Here is a 13,394-nt window from a genome sequence, read left to right on the forward strand (position 1 = left end):
TCATGTTAACACATTTACAAGTGTATTCCATTTAGATCAGAACTCACAATGGCAGATCCCAAGGCTCGCCTCCCTCTTAATCGCCAATCGGTTCTGGATGCCCACGAACTGATTAAATCGCATATCCACTATACCCCAGTCTTGACAAATAGGACAATTGACGAAATAGCTAGTTCGCCACAGACTGCGGAGGCATTGAAAGGAACAGAATGGGAAGGAAAGGAACCCGCGAGGCCAAAAATTAGAATATGGTTTAAATGTGAAAATCTACAGAGGGTGGGCGCATTCAAAGTTAGAGGGGCTTTTCATGCCCTGAAGAGGTTAGAGGAGGCAGAAGGCGGGGTCGAAGCTGGACATGGAGAAGGAGGTTGGAGACAGAGGGGTGTGGTAACACATAGTAGTGGTTTGTTCACTAATCTTTTTGATTTCTTCTTGGCTTGTGAATTATTCTTTTGCTATTATTCTCATCTCTGACTCTCTTCTAATCTGCCAACGAGTTCTGGGGCTAAAGATGCTAACATAAAATCCGATAACAGGAAACCACGCACAAGCCCTCGCACTCGCAGCCCGTGAGCTCGGCATCCCAGCCCATATCGTCATGCCCACTATTTCGACACCCTCTAAAATAACAGCGACAAAAGGTTACGGCGCAAATGTTAGATTCAGCGGGTCAACGTCAGTAGAGCGAGAAGCGATGGTTGAAGAAGTTGTGAAAGAAACAGGTGCAAAACTCGTGCCGCCATACGATCATCCGGATATTATTGCTGGGCAAGGAACTATGGGCTTGGAATTAGCAGAACAGGTTAGACAATTACAAAGTGAAAGAGGCATAGCCAATCAAGATGGCCAGGAGGTAAAAGGATTAGATGCGATTATTACTCCTTGTGGAGGAGGAGGTATGCTATCGGGTGTTGCGCTTTCGTGCGAAGGAAGAGAAATCCGCGTTTTTGGCGCGGAACCCGAGTTTCAGGGCGCGGATGATGGACGGCGTGGATTCGAGCAGGGGAAGAGAATTGAGAGTGTGAAGAGTCTCACGATTGCGGATGGACTGCGCACGCCGGTGGGAAAGATTCCGTGGAGTGTTATTTTTGAGAGGAGATTGGTGGAGAGTATGTTTAGTGTGACGGAGGAGCAGATTAAGAAGGCGATGAGGTTGGTGCTGGAGAGGATGAAGGTTGTGGTGGAACCGAGTGCGTGTGTGGGGCTTGCGACGGTGTTGTTTCATGAGGGGTTTAGGGCGCTGGTGGAGAGGGAGGCGGGGGAGAGGGGGTGGGATGTAGGTGTGGTTTTTAGTGGGGGGAATGTGGGGATTGAGGCTTTAGGCGGGTTGTTTGGGGAGGGGGGTATTGGGAAGGAAGGGGAGAGGGCGGAGGGGAAGGTCGGGATGGATGGGGTGAGGGTTGCGGAGAATGTGGCGGGTTAGGGGGGTGTTGATGTATGGTTAATTATGAGTCAATGTATTATATGCAAGACATACACCATATAAAAAAATTCATGGAAGTGAAACATATCATTTTGCAAATCCCGCATAGTATCTCATATACATAGCGTGATGTCCAGTAGAGACTTGAGGAGCTAGTATGGATAGTACAATTAGTCAGTATGGATTCATAATAATCAATAAGAATAGAAGATCACTTTAAAAGAATACATGGAAGGATACCTGAAAGGATAGACTTGGAGAAGAATATCAAAGATTATCCACTCCTCCTCCCTTTTTGCTTCTTATTAAACGCTTGTGATAACTCTGGAATGGTGGGTTCGGGAGTTAGTATTTTGAAAGATCGTTGTTGGGTTTCTGATTCGCTTGTTTTTTATATTTTTGTGTTTTTGTGTTTTTATGTGGAGAGAGATATGAATATATACATAACGTGGTTTATTATCGAGTAAGTTATATTATCGAGTGGGCCATCATTTTTACATACAAAATTCGTCTAGTTAGTCTATAATAAATTTACCTCCTTCTACGCGCGTTGGGTGCTATGGTAACTACCTGCCTACCTACCCTCCTGGTAGAATCTACAATTGCAGATTAGTATGTATGAAGGAACCTGGAATCTATACAAGGAGGGGTGCCAAAAAAATTACAATTGGAAGTTAGAAACTGTGATGAAAGATGAAAGATGAAAGAGAAGAATCTATGAACGTATCCGAGATAAATTGTATATCTAAATGGATAGGTAGCTTGTAGGCCTTACGGGAGGAAAAAGTTGAATATTTCGATAATATAGGAATAGTACTTGGCCTTTTAGTGATGTGATGTATGAGAGCAATTTACCGTTTATTGTAAGGTTGCGAGGATTAAGTGTATTTATTTAAGAGATCAAGATTAGATTAGGAGATGGAATTAGTCACTGAACTGAGTACTATAAATCCCGATAAATTCAATACCAAAGTGACTATCTAGGTACATGGAAGTATACATCAAGCGGCTATACATATATATCCAGATTAGTACTCCACATCACAACTCCATATTACTACTCCAAGCCCAGTATCAAGATTGATAAGTGAATCTTTCTTTTCAAGTGTCCCAAACATCAACAATACACTCCTATAAACCCCCTCAATGACACCATCCCTTGTAGAAACTTCAACCCCCCATACCCCGATCAGAAGCCATCATGAAAAGTTTACCGTGCCATCGTCGCGATATGCCCGCAGCTTTCTGATTCGTGTCAGTCGTCTTTTATTACCGCGATACCTATCATGATAGGGAGGGGACCTAGGAGTTATTTTTGGAGATGGTAATGGTTTGTCTGGCTCTGGCTCTGGTTCAGGCTCCGGCTCTGGCTCCGGTCCACCTTCTTTCCCCTGATATTCCCACTCAGATCCACTTGGTATTTCTTCTAATGGGCTTTCCTCACGACGCCTCCTCTGCATTTCTATAGCCATCTCCACATATGCCATCCCTCCTCCTAGGGAATCGATTACACCGTACATTCCGGGTAAGAAACGCCACACTTCTTGATCTATCGGTTCGCCTATATCCCCTATTACGCTCAAATCATTCGGCCTCCAATACCACTCCACGTCTTGCATCCAGCTATGCATTAATCTGTCTATACTCAAATCTATGAGGTCTGCATCGCGAGTGCGTTCAAAGATTGGACCTTGCTTTTGGCTAAGGTGTGTCCTGGCGTACCGACGGATAGTTCGCCTCATTCTATATTGTTCAATTAACCCCCATCACATACGTGATTCATGGAAAGACCAACTTGTTAAAATAGGGTCCGCCCTCGTAGTACGGAGATGTTACCCAGCCTACAAATCATCAATTAGTTTATGAAGTTTCCCTAAAGTTGGTAATGGCGAGTGAAGATTTGATCCCTTCGAATTATAATGCTACGTAGAGGACTCAATTACTACCGAATGCATTTCGAGATTGAAAGCTTCCAGTGTTGCGTTATACTCTGGGTCATTGATGATAAACTCAAAACTCCCAATAGATTTAGTGATTTAAGCATATTCAATGCGGAGGGTTCAGAAATGAAAATCCAGCCTTGCGGGATTGCATCATCAACAATCTACCAGTACGCGATTTCGGGTGTAGAATAATGTAAAGGCTCTTTACTTACTATCCAGCCAAAGTGGTGACATAACAGCCAAGTCCGGCATGGCAGCACTAAAGCAAGCTGCCACAATATCTTTGTATAGGCGACAAGAACAGAAAAATGTTCGCTGTGTGAGTATTTTGTATGCTTGGGGATGCTCTAGTACTGTATGGCCAAGTGAAGTGATGAATAATTTCTCGAGATCGGTGAAACCCGGATCCTGAAAGTACACTTTACTTGGTGGAATATTGAATTTTTGCCCTGCAAAATGTTATACATGTGTTTCGCGAGAGGGGTTAGGAGGACGGATGAATTAGAAATCCAAAAGCAAAATACTTACTCAAAATATCAATCCAACATTCAAAGCCAACCACTTGAGAAAGATGGTGAAGATCTATGTCTTGTTCTTCATTTCGCGAACCGTAATATTTATCATACTTGTAAGAACTATTTGGGCCACCCTGTATCGATCCAACACCCATGGATAACGCTGAATCCACTACTAGCTTCAAAGGAAATATCGTCTTTTCTAGCCATTCTTTTTGAACGGCGTGAAATCCTGATGCTTTCCACCTGCGAGTCATTTCCGCATGTATAGCTAACATACCCGCAAGCTTTTCAGCTTCAGTCTTTTCCCTAGGATGGGACATCTCGGACACTAATTGAAAAGATTAAATCTTTGAATGGTTTCTCCAACGCCGAATTATGTTTACTGTGTATTCTGGGTAATATAGAAGGAAAAGGCACAAGAGGAACGACCTTGTACTAAAATCAAGGATCGGATAGAATAGCCAAGTTCTAGATCAACAAAAGAAATCAAATGAAGTGGAATTTTGAAAGAAGTTGACAACAATACCCAAATCCGGCACTTATTCATGACAAAGGTACTTTGACCTCTTGCACTCCAGCATAGAACTTTGAGCCAAAGTATAGGAATAAACAATAGAGCATCAGCCAATTGACTTTCATTATCTGTTAGGAAGAGAATAAATCTCCCTTTCTTTCACCAGAATGGCAATGCGTCCATCAAATTTCACACAAACATTCATAACGATCACAGTTTTTAAAACTTCAGTGTCAATAAAATGTAGTAGATAAATAGTCACATCCAAGAAGCATTTTACTTGCAGGTTCAATGACAAGACCATGTCGGTACTTCAAGAAAGAATACACCCTGCCAGGACGGAAGCTACCATTGAATACAAAAAACATCCTGTGCATATTAACTCTGAACAAGTGGATGTATTGCTAGTTTCCTGTACATAGCAATGACAATAAGGAAGACTTTAATCTTGAAAAAGAATAGGAAATAGAGCAGTACGAAGACTTGCCATTTTGAAGACATTGAGATGATTGTTTGAGAGGAAACATCCACTAAGACAGTTTTTTTAATGATTCCTTGTGAAAGGCAAACTCCACAACAAGTTTTAGTTTGTGAAGTAAAAGTTGACTTGAATAGCAGCCCTTTAACTGCATCATGTTATTATGCCATTCAAACTTGTTTGTACATTCTTCTCAAATCTGCAACCCCTTCTGTCAGGATTCAAAAGTCCGTAACCCTACCATTATAACTCCAATCGCCCCTCTCACCTGAACTTCCCCACCTCAAAGGTTCATTCTTTGGACCGCCAACCTCACCAGTCTTCGGGTTAATGTCCCCTTCGAATTCTGGCCTCGCACCTCTGCGAATATCCGGGTGCAATTCCTCTCCTTTTCCTGTAGCAGATACCCTGGCGTTCACAGCAGCCAATTCTATATCCTCCTTCTCGGCAGCAGTGGTTGCAGGTGATTGATTTATTTGTGGTCTTGTTCGCGTCGATGACTTCAATGTATTGGTAACGACTTCAGTTTTCGGGGTACTAAATGCACCAGTAGAGGAGCGTTGCAGACGTTCAAATTCTTCTTGTTCCTTTGGTGGCAAGCGTGGCGGGGCTGGACCCGTTGCGAATGCTGTTCGAGAAGTAGTTTGTGAGAAGAAGCGACGGGAGGGAAGGAGAAATCTTGATGGTAAAAGTCGAGACATTTTTAATTGTTGTTGAATTGGGAAGTTCGAGAACTGAATGATAGGAGGAATTAAATATCGATTCCAGTGTAATGCGTTTGAATCGGTTGTTCACGGACAATTGTTTTCTTTATCAGCCGGATTATGTTGTGGCAAGGAGAAGGAGATTAATATTGATTGATACCCGAGGAGGTCATGACGAAATTAAATGTTCAACTGGCAAGAGAATGCGAGATTTTGCCAAGGCGGTGGCTTAATTGAGCGATAACTAGTGAGGGGCGACGGTTTTGACTCACTTTTTTGGTTGATCAATAAGAATTATATATACAAGAAAGGAATCCTACTTGGAGACTATTTTAAGAATTCGTTCATATATCAATCATCATTCCCCCTCCTTCTCTTACACTTTCTTCTTCCCATAACACTTCTTTACATACATATCAATTTAGAATTCAAAATGGATCATCTAAAGAGGACATTTGCACAATGCAAGAAGGAAGGAAGATCCGCATTGGTAACATACATCACTGCTGGCTTTCCTCAAGCAAATGATACTGTTGATATCCTCTTGGGGATGGAGGCTGGTGGTGCCGGTAAGTGATACCTCAACTCCAATTGACTGTGTGAAAGTTGACAATTGTTCGCAGATGTTATTGAATTAGGTATTCCATTCACAGATCCCACTGCGGATGGACCCACGATTCAAAAAGCAAATACTCAAGCTTTGAAGAATGGTATAACAGTTACTTCGGTTTTGCAAATGGTACGGGATGCAAGAAAGAAGGGATTAAGAGCCCCAGTTCTTTTCATGGGTTATTACAATCCTTTTCTGAGTTACGGAGAGGAAAGATTATTGAAGGATTGCCGAGAAGCTGGTGTCAATGGATTCATCGTTTGCGATCTTCCACCAGAAGAAGCTGTGAGCTTCAGAAAGTTTTGCACAAGCGGAGGGTGAGTATTTGGGAGACAATCTATACGTCGCATTTGAACATATGGCTTACAATTTTTGTTCAATAGATTATCCTACGTTCCTCTCATCGCTCCTTCGACTTCCGAATCCCGAATGAAGCTTCTTTGCAAGCTCGCAGACTCTTTCATATATGTTGTTTCAAGAATGGGTGTTACTGGAGCCACAGGAGGTTCAATGGATGCTGGTTTGGAAGGTTTATTGAAAAGAGTCAAAGAATACTCAGGAAATGTTCCAGCGGCTGTAGGATTTGGTGTTAGCACAAGAGAACATTTCTTACAGGTCGCCAAAATCGCCGATGGAGTCGTTATCGGAAGCCAAATTATCAACACCGTCAATCAATCACCTGCCGGAAACATCGCAAAAAGTGTCGAAGAATACTGTGCGGAAGTTTGCGGGAGAAGGGGTGCTCCAAGCGAGGGTGAGGGTCTGACTAGAGAGGTTGGAATGGCCGAGACAATGGGTGTTGCCCAAGAGCCTAGCGGAGAAAATGTTACTGTCGATGCCGTCGTTAGGGATGAGGACAGATCAGGTCCCGGTTTAGCTGATCAGATCGAGGCCTTAAATACCAATGGCCCCATAGATCCGAAAATTGCATCTCAAAAGTTCGGAGAATTTGGTGGACAATACGTACCAGAGGCGCTCATGGATTGTTTATCAGAGCTTGAAGCAGGATTCAATGCAATCAAGGACGATCCAGCATTCTGGGAAGAATACCGAACATATTACCCATGGATGGGACGACCAGGTCAATTACATGAGGCCGAAAGACTTACTGAACACGCTGGTGGTGCAAAGATCTGGTTGAAGAGAGAAGATCTAAACCATACCGGAAGTCACAAGATCAACAATGCTTTGGGACAAATCCTTCTTGCTCGACGATTAGGAAAGACCGAGATTATCGCAGAGACTGGTGCAGGACAGCACGGTGTGGCCACAGCGACTGTGTGCGCCAAGTTTGGTATGAAATGTACCATTTATATGGGAGCTGTAAGTTTGAACTGCCTTTTTTCGCTTCTGTTAGGTCTTCTCTTGGCTCCTTCGTTACAGCACTAATAACATTCACAGGAAGATGTAAGAAGACAAGCTCTCAATGTTTTCCGAATTAAGCTTCTCGGTGCATCTGTTGTCGCCGTCGAAGCTGGTTCGCGTACACTTCGGGATGCTGTCAATGAAGCTATGCGCTCTTGGGTCGTCAAGCTTGACACTACTCATTACATCATTGGCTCAGCAATTGGTCCTCACCCATTCCCAACTATCGTCAGAACATTTCAATCTGTCATCGGCAACGAAACTCGAGCTCAAATGCTAGAGAAACGCGGTAAACTCCCTGATGCTGTCGTTGCATGCGTTGGAGGTGGTAGTAATGCCGTTGGCATGTTCTACCCATTCTCAAAAGACCCAAGTGTTAAATTAGTTGGTGTTGAGGCCGGTGGCGATGGTTTAGATACAGATCGCCACTCCGCTACCCTGTCTGGTGGTACAAAGGGTGTTCTACATGGTGTCCGTACATACGTCCTCCAGGACAAACATGGACAAATTTCAGAGACTCATTCCGTATCTGCTGGTTTAGACTATCCTGGTGTTGGACCAGAATTAAGTAATTGGAAAGATACTGAGCGTGCGATGTTCATTGCGGCCACTGATGCCGAGGCATTCAAAGGATTCAGACTGATAAGCGAAAAAGAGGGTATCATTCCTGCGTTGGAAACTGCGCATGCAGTATGGGGAGCAGTAGAATTGGCAAAGACCATGAGGAAAGATCAAGATATCGTTATTTGTTTGAGTGGTAGGGGTGACAAGGATGTGCAGAGTGTTGCAGAGGAATTACCCAAGTTGGGCCCAACAATCGGATGGGATTTGAGATTTTAGATATGAATTATGAGGGACGAGCGGTCGAGTTAAGGTGAATAGGCGTTGCAGGGTCTTGTAAATATTTCGAAAATTATGAGAATGAATAGATCTTTAGAATGAAAAGTTCCTTATTTACAATGAATAAATACAGTTAATAGGCGAGGCTATATAGCACCTAGTTTCCAATCATTTACTAGCAACGCTCTCAAGCCTTTGCTTTCCACCTGATGGATACCTCTCGGGACTCCCGCTGGGCAACCTCGTCTTAGTCCTCGAACTTCTTGAAAACAGTCGATATGCCAACCTTCGACAAGCCGTCTGAGATGTGATGATATACACAATCACGTTCCAAACACCCTGTAGCGACAACATTAATGATTCAATGTAGTTTAACGGGAAATTAACCGTCGAAGGATCCGCCATTTGCCAAATTCTATTGATGCTCGCGGGAACCCAAGTAATAATCATAGCAAGAAAGAAAAGGATAGCCACTCGTGCATACAGCCAAGCCTCGGGATTCGTTCCAGACTCCGCAACCTCCCTGGTCAAACTTCTCATTTTTCGCATCTGATACACCTGGGATTCTTGTTGTTTTTGTTGAGGTGTCGCTTGGATATCTACTTCATATTGATCCGAGTGCAATACGCTTTCAGAAATGCCTTGATCGCCGGCATCTTTGACGATGGATCGTTCTTCGTAGGTGATTTCGATTTCAGTCGTGATGGTATTTGCGAATGGGTTCTCGTTCATGGGGTTGAGGAAGCCGCTTAGATGTTCACGTTTGGACCAGATTACTTTGGCGGCCATAACGTATACAATGAAAGCGAAGAGGATAGTAATCCTATGTTCATCGGATCAGTAAACGTGATCAAACTTGAGAACCTTAGAAGCTCGGATCGCACTACTCACCAGACAATAACATATAAGAAAACCAACCGTATCCAATCCCAATCCTTGCTAATCCAGCACCAAACAATAGCTGATCCGTAAATACGACCTCGCGATTTTGTCGATACAAATAAGAATACAAAAGCGGGTATGAAGGAAAGCCCATAGCATGCAACCAAGTACCAAATATCCAACTTTCTTAATTGATGTGTGGTATATCCTTTGAAGAAAATGAGGTATACGTTGATGGCCATGAAGAACGCCCAGTAACAATCAACTCCACGGAACATCTGCACCAAAAAACCTTGGACCTGACATATTCCGGAGGCATCGAATTTTGCTTCTTCCATCAATGATGCCCGGCCAAGCTCAGATATCAGGCACGAGATACTCGAACCAATATTTCCCCATGATGCGAAGAAAATGAGTCGATTGATTGGTTTGTCGAAGGATGAACAAAAAAAGTATGTGAGAACTATGAATAGATTACCAACGATAGAAACGGCTGACGTAACTCTCTCTGTGATATCAACCGCATTGTATTGCTCGTATGTTAGAGACATGGCGGACTCCTTAGGCAAATGGATATGTCGAAAGGAGTGAAGAGTCAGGAGACTACCAGACCTTCTATAATGTGGTTCAACGACGATCTTCAGGAGTCAATTTGGAGGATTCAAAGCGGAAACAACTAAGGAATGACATAATTGAAGTAAACTTTTATGTTGTGGAGATTATGTAAATAACATATATCCCAAAGTGATTCCTTTTGGAGGAATAAGAGGATCCCCATTTGACCATCCCATCTTGAAGAGTTCGTTAGACAAGGGGATGCATTTAATTTGAACGTTTAGAGTTCATAAAAAACTCTAAATCATAACATGCCGGTAAGATACCGATGAGCACCCGGTAGAATCCCCAATGACAGGCTTTTGAGGCACTGTAAATCTTCGGTACAGTGCTGGCGACATGTTTCACTTCCCCGGACAGAATAGCAACCACACGCGTCGACAAGGTTGGAATCGGTATTTTTCAAGCGATCTTTCTTCTTATAGGAAGTTGCCCCGGATTCATCCCCCCCAAACGACTACGTTTGGAATGAAAGTTTTGGACTTGGTACCCTGAACAAATGAAGAAGGTTACACAGTTCGTTATAATTAGGTATAACGTGGTTTATCAGTGAGTGGGTTAACCGATATCCCTGCATCGTGCACGACCCTGTATCTTGCACGCTTTAATTTATTGAATTAAAAATTGATTATAAATCCAAAACTGTTTATAATAATATTAAAATTTATAAAAAACAGATTGAAGATTAGCTAAATATAATAATAAGTTTTTGATAAATTTGAAATATCAAATAGAATATTAATTGATTTTAAAAAATAATATTTTAAAATATTAATAATTTAATAAAAATTTATATTAGAATAAATTTATATTATTAAAAATAAGTTTTTTAAATTAATTTATATTATTATTATTGAAAAAAAGCTTGGAATTCTGAAAAATATAAAAAATTAAGTTTTAAATATAATTTCAAAAATATGTATAATATTCAAAAAAATAAAAAGAATTTAAAAATTCTTTTTAAAATATTTTAAAATGTTTTTTTATAGATTTTAAGAATTTGAAATTATTATTGGATTTTAATTAGAAAATAGAATTTTTATATATTAGAAAATATATAATATAATAATAATAAAATTATAAAAAAATAATAAATAATTAAAAACTATAACTTATTATATTATAAATTAATATATAAAACGAAAAAATAAGAAATGAAATAAAACATTCTAATTTTTTAATAAATAAATCTATTATTTTTTTAAAAAAAACTAAAAGATATTATAAATCTATTTTTAAAAGAATTTATGTTTTAAAAAAAATCCTCAAATTTTATAATATTTCTAATAATTTTACAGATTAAATATAATTATAATTATATTATAATATATTCTATTTTTTATTAATATTCAAATTAATTCCGTTTTTAAAAATTTTAAAAAAAATCTTTTTTAGAAATATCTTATTATTAAGTTATATAATCCTAATATTTAATTTTATAATTTTTTTAATAATTGATAATATATATATATATATTTTAATAAAATATAGTTATTTTAGTTTTCTAATCAAAATTAATCTATTAATACTATTATATAATTGAAAAAACTAAAATTATCATAAAATACTTGATTTATAATCAATTTTTTTTAAAAAAAAAGATTATTTATGAAAACTTAAATAATATGTTGAATAATATCAAACTTATAATATAAAAACTTGATTTTTTTATTTCTTTATGTTAACAATATATTCAAATTTATAAAAAAGAAATTGAAAATCAATTTTCGTTATTTCTATTAATAAATAAATTAATATATAATATTTTTGTATTAATAATTTTAATATTGAAATTATATTATATATAATAATTATTTTTATATTTTGATTACTTTATAAGAAATAAATAGTAATATAATATATTATATATAATTATTAATAGAACTCAATGATTGATTAATTATATATTGAATTTAGAATATCTTTTTTAAAAGAAATAAAAGTGTGCACGATACAGGGGCGTGCACGATGTAGGGATATCGGTTATATCAACGAATAAATCATTTTCACCTTAATTCATTTTTTCAAATCTATATTATTCAATAACAATTGAATCAATTAATTGAAATTATTAAAAATTTAATAATTTAGAATCTGTTATGTTATTTTGATAGATTTTTATATTATAATCTATTCTTTTGTATTTACTGTAGTATTAATTAAAAATATTTTTTTATTAGATTTCTTTCTTTTTAATATTCATTGTATTGAATCTAAATATTAGTTTTTCATTGAGATAACATATTAAGAGTTTTTTATTTAGTAAGTATTCTTTTTTAATATAATTAGGTTTTTTTTGTATATTAATATTTACTTAATATTTTATTTGCTTTTCAAAATATATAAAATTTTATAATCAGAAGTATATTTTTATAAATTAATTTCTTTATATTTTTAATTAAAGTTAATATAATTTCAAATGCAGGTATAGGAGAGTTTAATTGATAATAAATTATTTGAGATTTAGTTAATATTGATTAAAAAAAAGCTTTAATTGAATCATAAAAGATTTAAGAGATTCATTAATTTAGATTAAAAGAAGAGGGGGGAAATGTATAAATTTGAATATCTAATTTAGAAAATATAGTTTTAAGATTAAATAGAATTAAATCTGTTTTTTGCAATTCTGATTTTATATTCTGAAGAATAATTAATTTTTTTGTATATAGTTTTAAAAGCTATAAAAAATTCAATTTTTGAAATATAATTAATATGTGTTTTAATAAACTTATTAATTTGATTATTATATAAATGTTTCAGATTATTAAATAGTTTATATCTGTCGTAGGTCATAGGCTAGTAGTATAGTATGGAAGCTGGCTCAGGTTAACGACTAAAATGGATTATATAAGCAGTGTGACACGTGATATTAAAGAATCTGTATTTAATAGTGATCGCTCTTATTCTACATTCAAGGGGAAAAGGTCTCTTTTTATGCTTTTTCTTTCTAATTCAGTATTTCCGTTTTCATAAATCTCTTGTAGATCTCTTCCTAATCCGTCCATTCTTTCGAAATAAAGCCCTTTTTCATATTCTTTATTTTATATCCGTTTTCGGATTTATGGCCGTTTTTCGACTTAATGGTCGTTTTCGGATTAATGGTCGCTTTCGTAAGCTTTATAAGCGATGATCATGTGATCTGATTATATAATATGCCTATACTTGATTGAATGCTTATTAAAAAGGTGTATATATTATATTATTTTTAATTAAAACAATAATATCAAATAATTGAATTAAATAATTTGAATATAATAATATATCTAAATATATAATATTTTTCTCTTTATAATATATTTGAAAAACTCTTAATTTGTAGTTTTTATATCTATTTAATATTAATATTCGATATTTATTCTTTCTTTAATTTTTATTATATTTATTAAAATACTTCAATTATTCTAAATCTATTTTGTTATTTATTCATTTATTAAATATAGATTTAATAATCTAATCCATAGGAAAATTAGTTTTAGCATATCAATTGAAGAGATAAATCTAT

At 37.1% G+C, this 13,394-nt stretch overlaps 5 protein-coding genes across 5 annotated transcripts; 2 read left to right on the plus strand and 3 right to left on the minus strand.

Moving 5' to 3' along the window:
• Positions 1 to 48: 48 nt before the first annotated feature.
• Positions 49 to 1,423, plus strand: EAE97_006916 (uncharacterized protein; the record flags this gene model as incomplete). The annotated part of the gene is made up of 2 exons (XM_038877429.1): positions 49 to 403; positions 537 to 1,423. The coding sequence occupies 2 exons, from the start codon at positions 49 to 51 to the stop codon at positions 1,421 to 1,423; spliced, it is 1,242 nt and encodes a 413-aa protein (XP_038731619.1).
• Positions 1,424 to 2,622: 1,199 nt separating this feature from the next.
• On the minus strand, positions 2,623 to 4,204 carry EAE97_006917 (uncharacterized protein; the record flags this gene model as incomplete). Its single annotated transcript, XM_038877430.1, has 4 exons — positions 2,623 to 3,166; positions 3,219 to 3,264; positions 3,579 to 3,815; positions 3,895 to 4,204. The coding sequence occupies 4 exons, from the start codon at positions 4,202 to 4,204 to the stop codon at positions 2,623 to 2,625; spliced, it is 1,137 nt and encodes a 378-aa protein (XP_038731620.1).
• An 893-nt stretch (positions 4,205 to 5,097) lies between these two features.
• EAE97_006918 (uncharacterized protein) lies at positions 5,098 to 5,577 on the minus strand (the record flags this gene model as incomplete). The annotated part of the gene is made up of 1 exon (XM_038877431.1): positions 5,098 to 5,577. The coding sequence occupies one exon, from the start codon at positions 5,575 to 5,577 to the stop codon at positions 5,098 to 5,100; it is 480 nt and encodes a 159-aa protein (XP_038731621.1).
• A 436-nt stretch (positions 5,578 to 6,013) lies between these two features.
• EAE97_006919 (uncharacterized protein) lies at positions 6,014 to 8,519 on the plus strand (the record flags this gene model as incomplete). Its single annotated transcript, XM_038877432.1, has 4 exons — positions 6,014 to 6,149; positions 6,204 to 6,507; positions 6,574 to 7,513; positions 7,592 to 8,519. The coding sequence occupies 4 exons, from the start codon at positions 6,014 to 6,016 to the stop codon at positions 8,393 to 8,395; spliced, it is 2,184 nt and encodes a 727-aa protein (XP_038731622.1). The 3' UTR covers positions 8,396 to 8,519.
• Positions 8,520 to 8,563: 44 nt separating this feature from the next.
• EAE97_006920 (uncharacterized protein) lies at positions 8,564 to 9,828 on the minus strand (the record flags this gene model as incomplete). The annotated part of the gene is made up of 2 exons (XM_038877433.1): positions 8,564 to 9,218; positions 9,287 to 9,828. The coding sequence occupies 2 exons, from the start codon at positions 9,826 to 9,828 to the stop codon at positions 8,564 to 8,566; spliced, it is 1,197 nt and encodes a 398-aa protein (XP_038731623.1).
• Positions 9,829 to 13,394: the final 3,566 nt, after the last annotated feature.

Source organism: Botrytis byssoidea (assembly GCF_014898295.1).
Source record: "Botrytis byssoidea strain MUCL 94 chromosome Unknown BBYS_013, whole genome shotgun sequence".
NCBI lineage: Eukaryota > Fungi > Ascomycota > Leotiomycetes > Helotiales > Sclerotiniaceae > Botrytis > Botrytis byssoidea.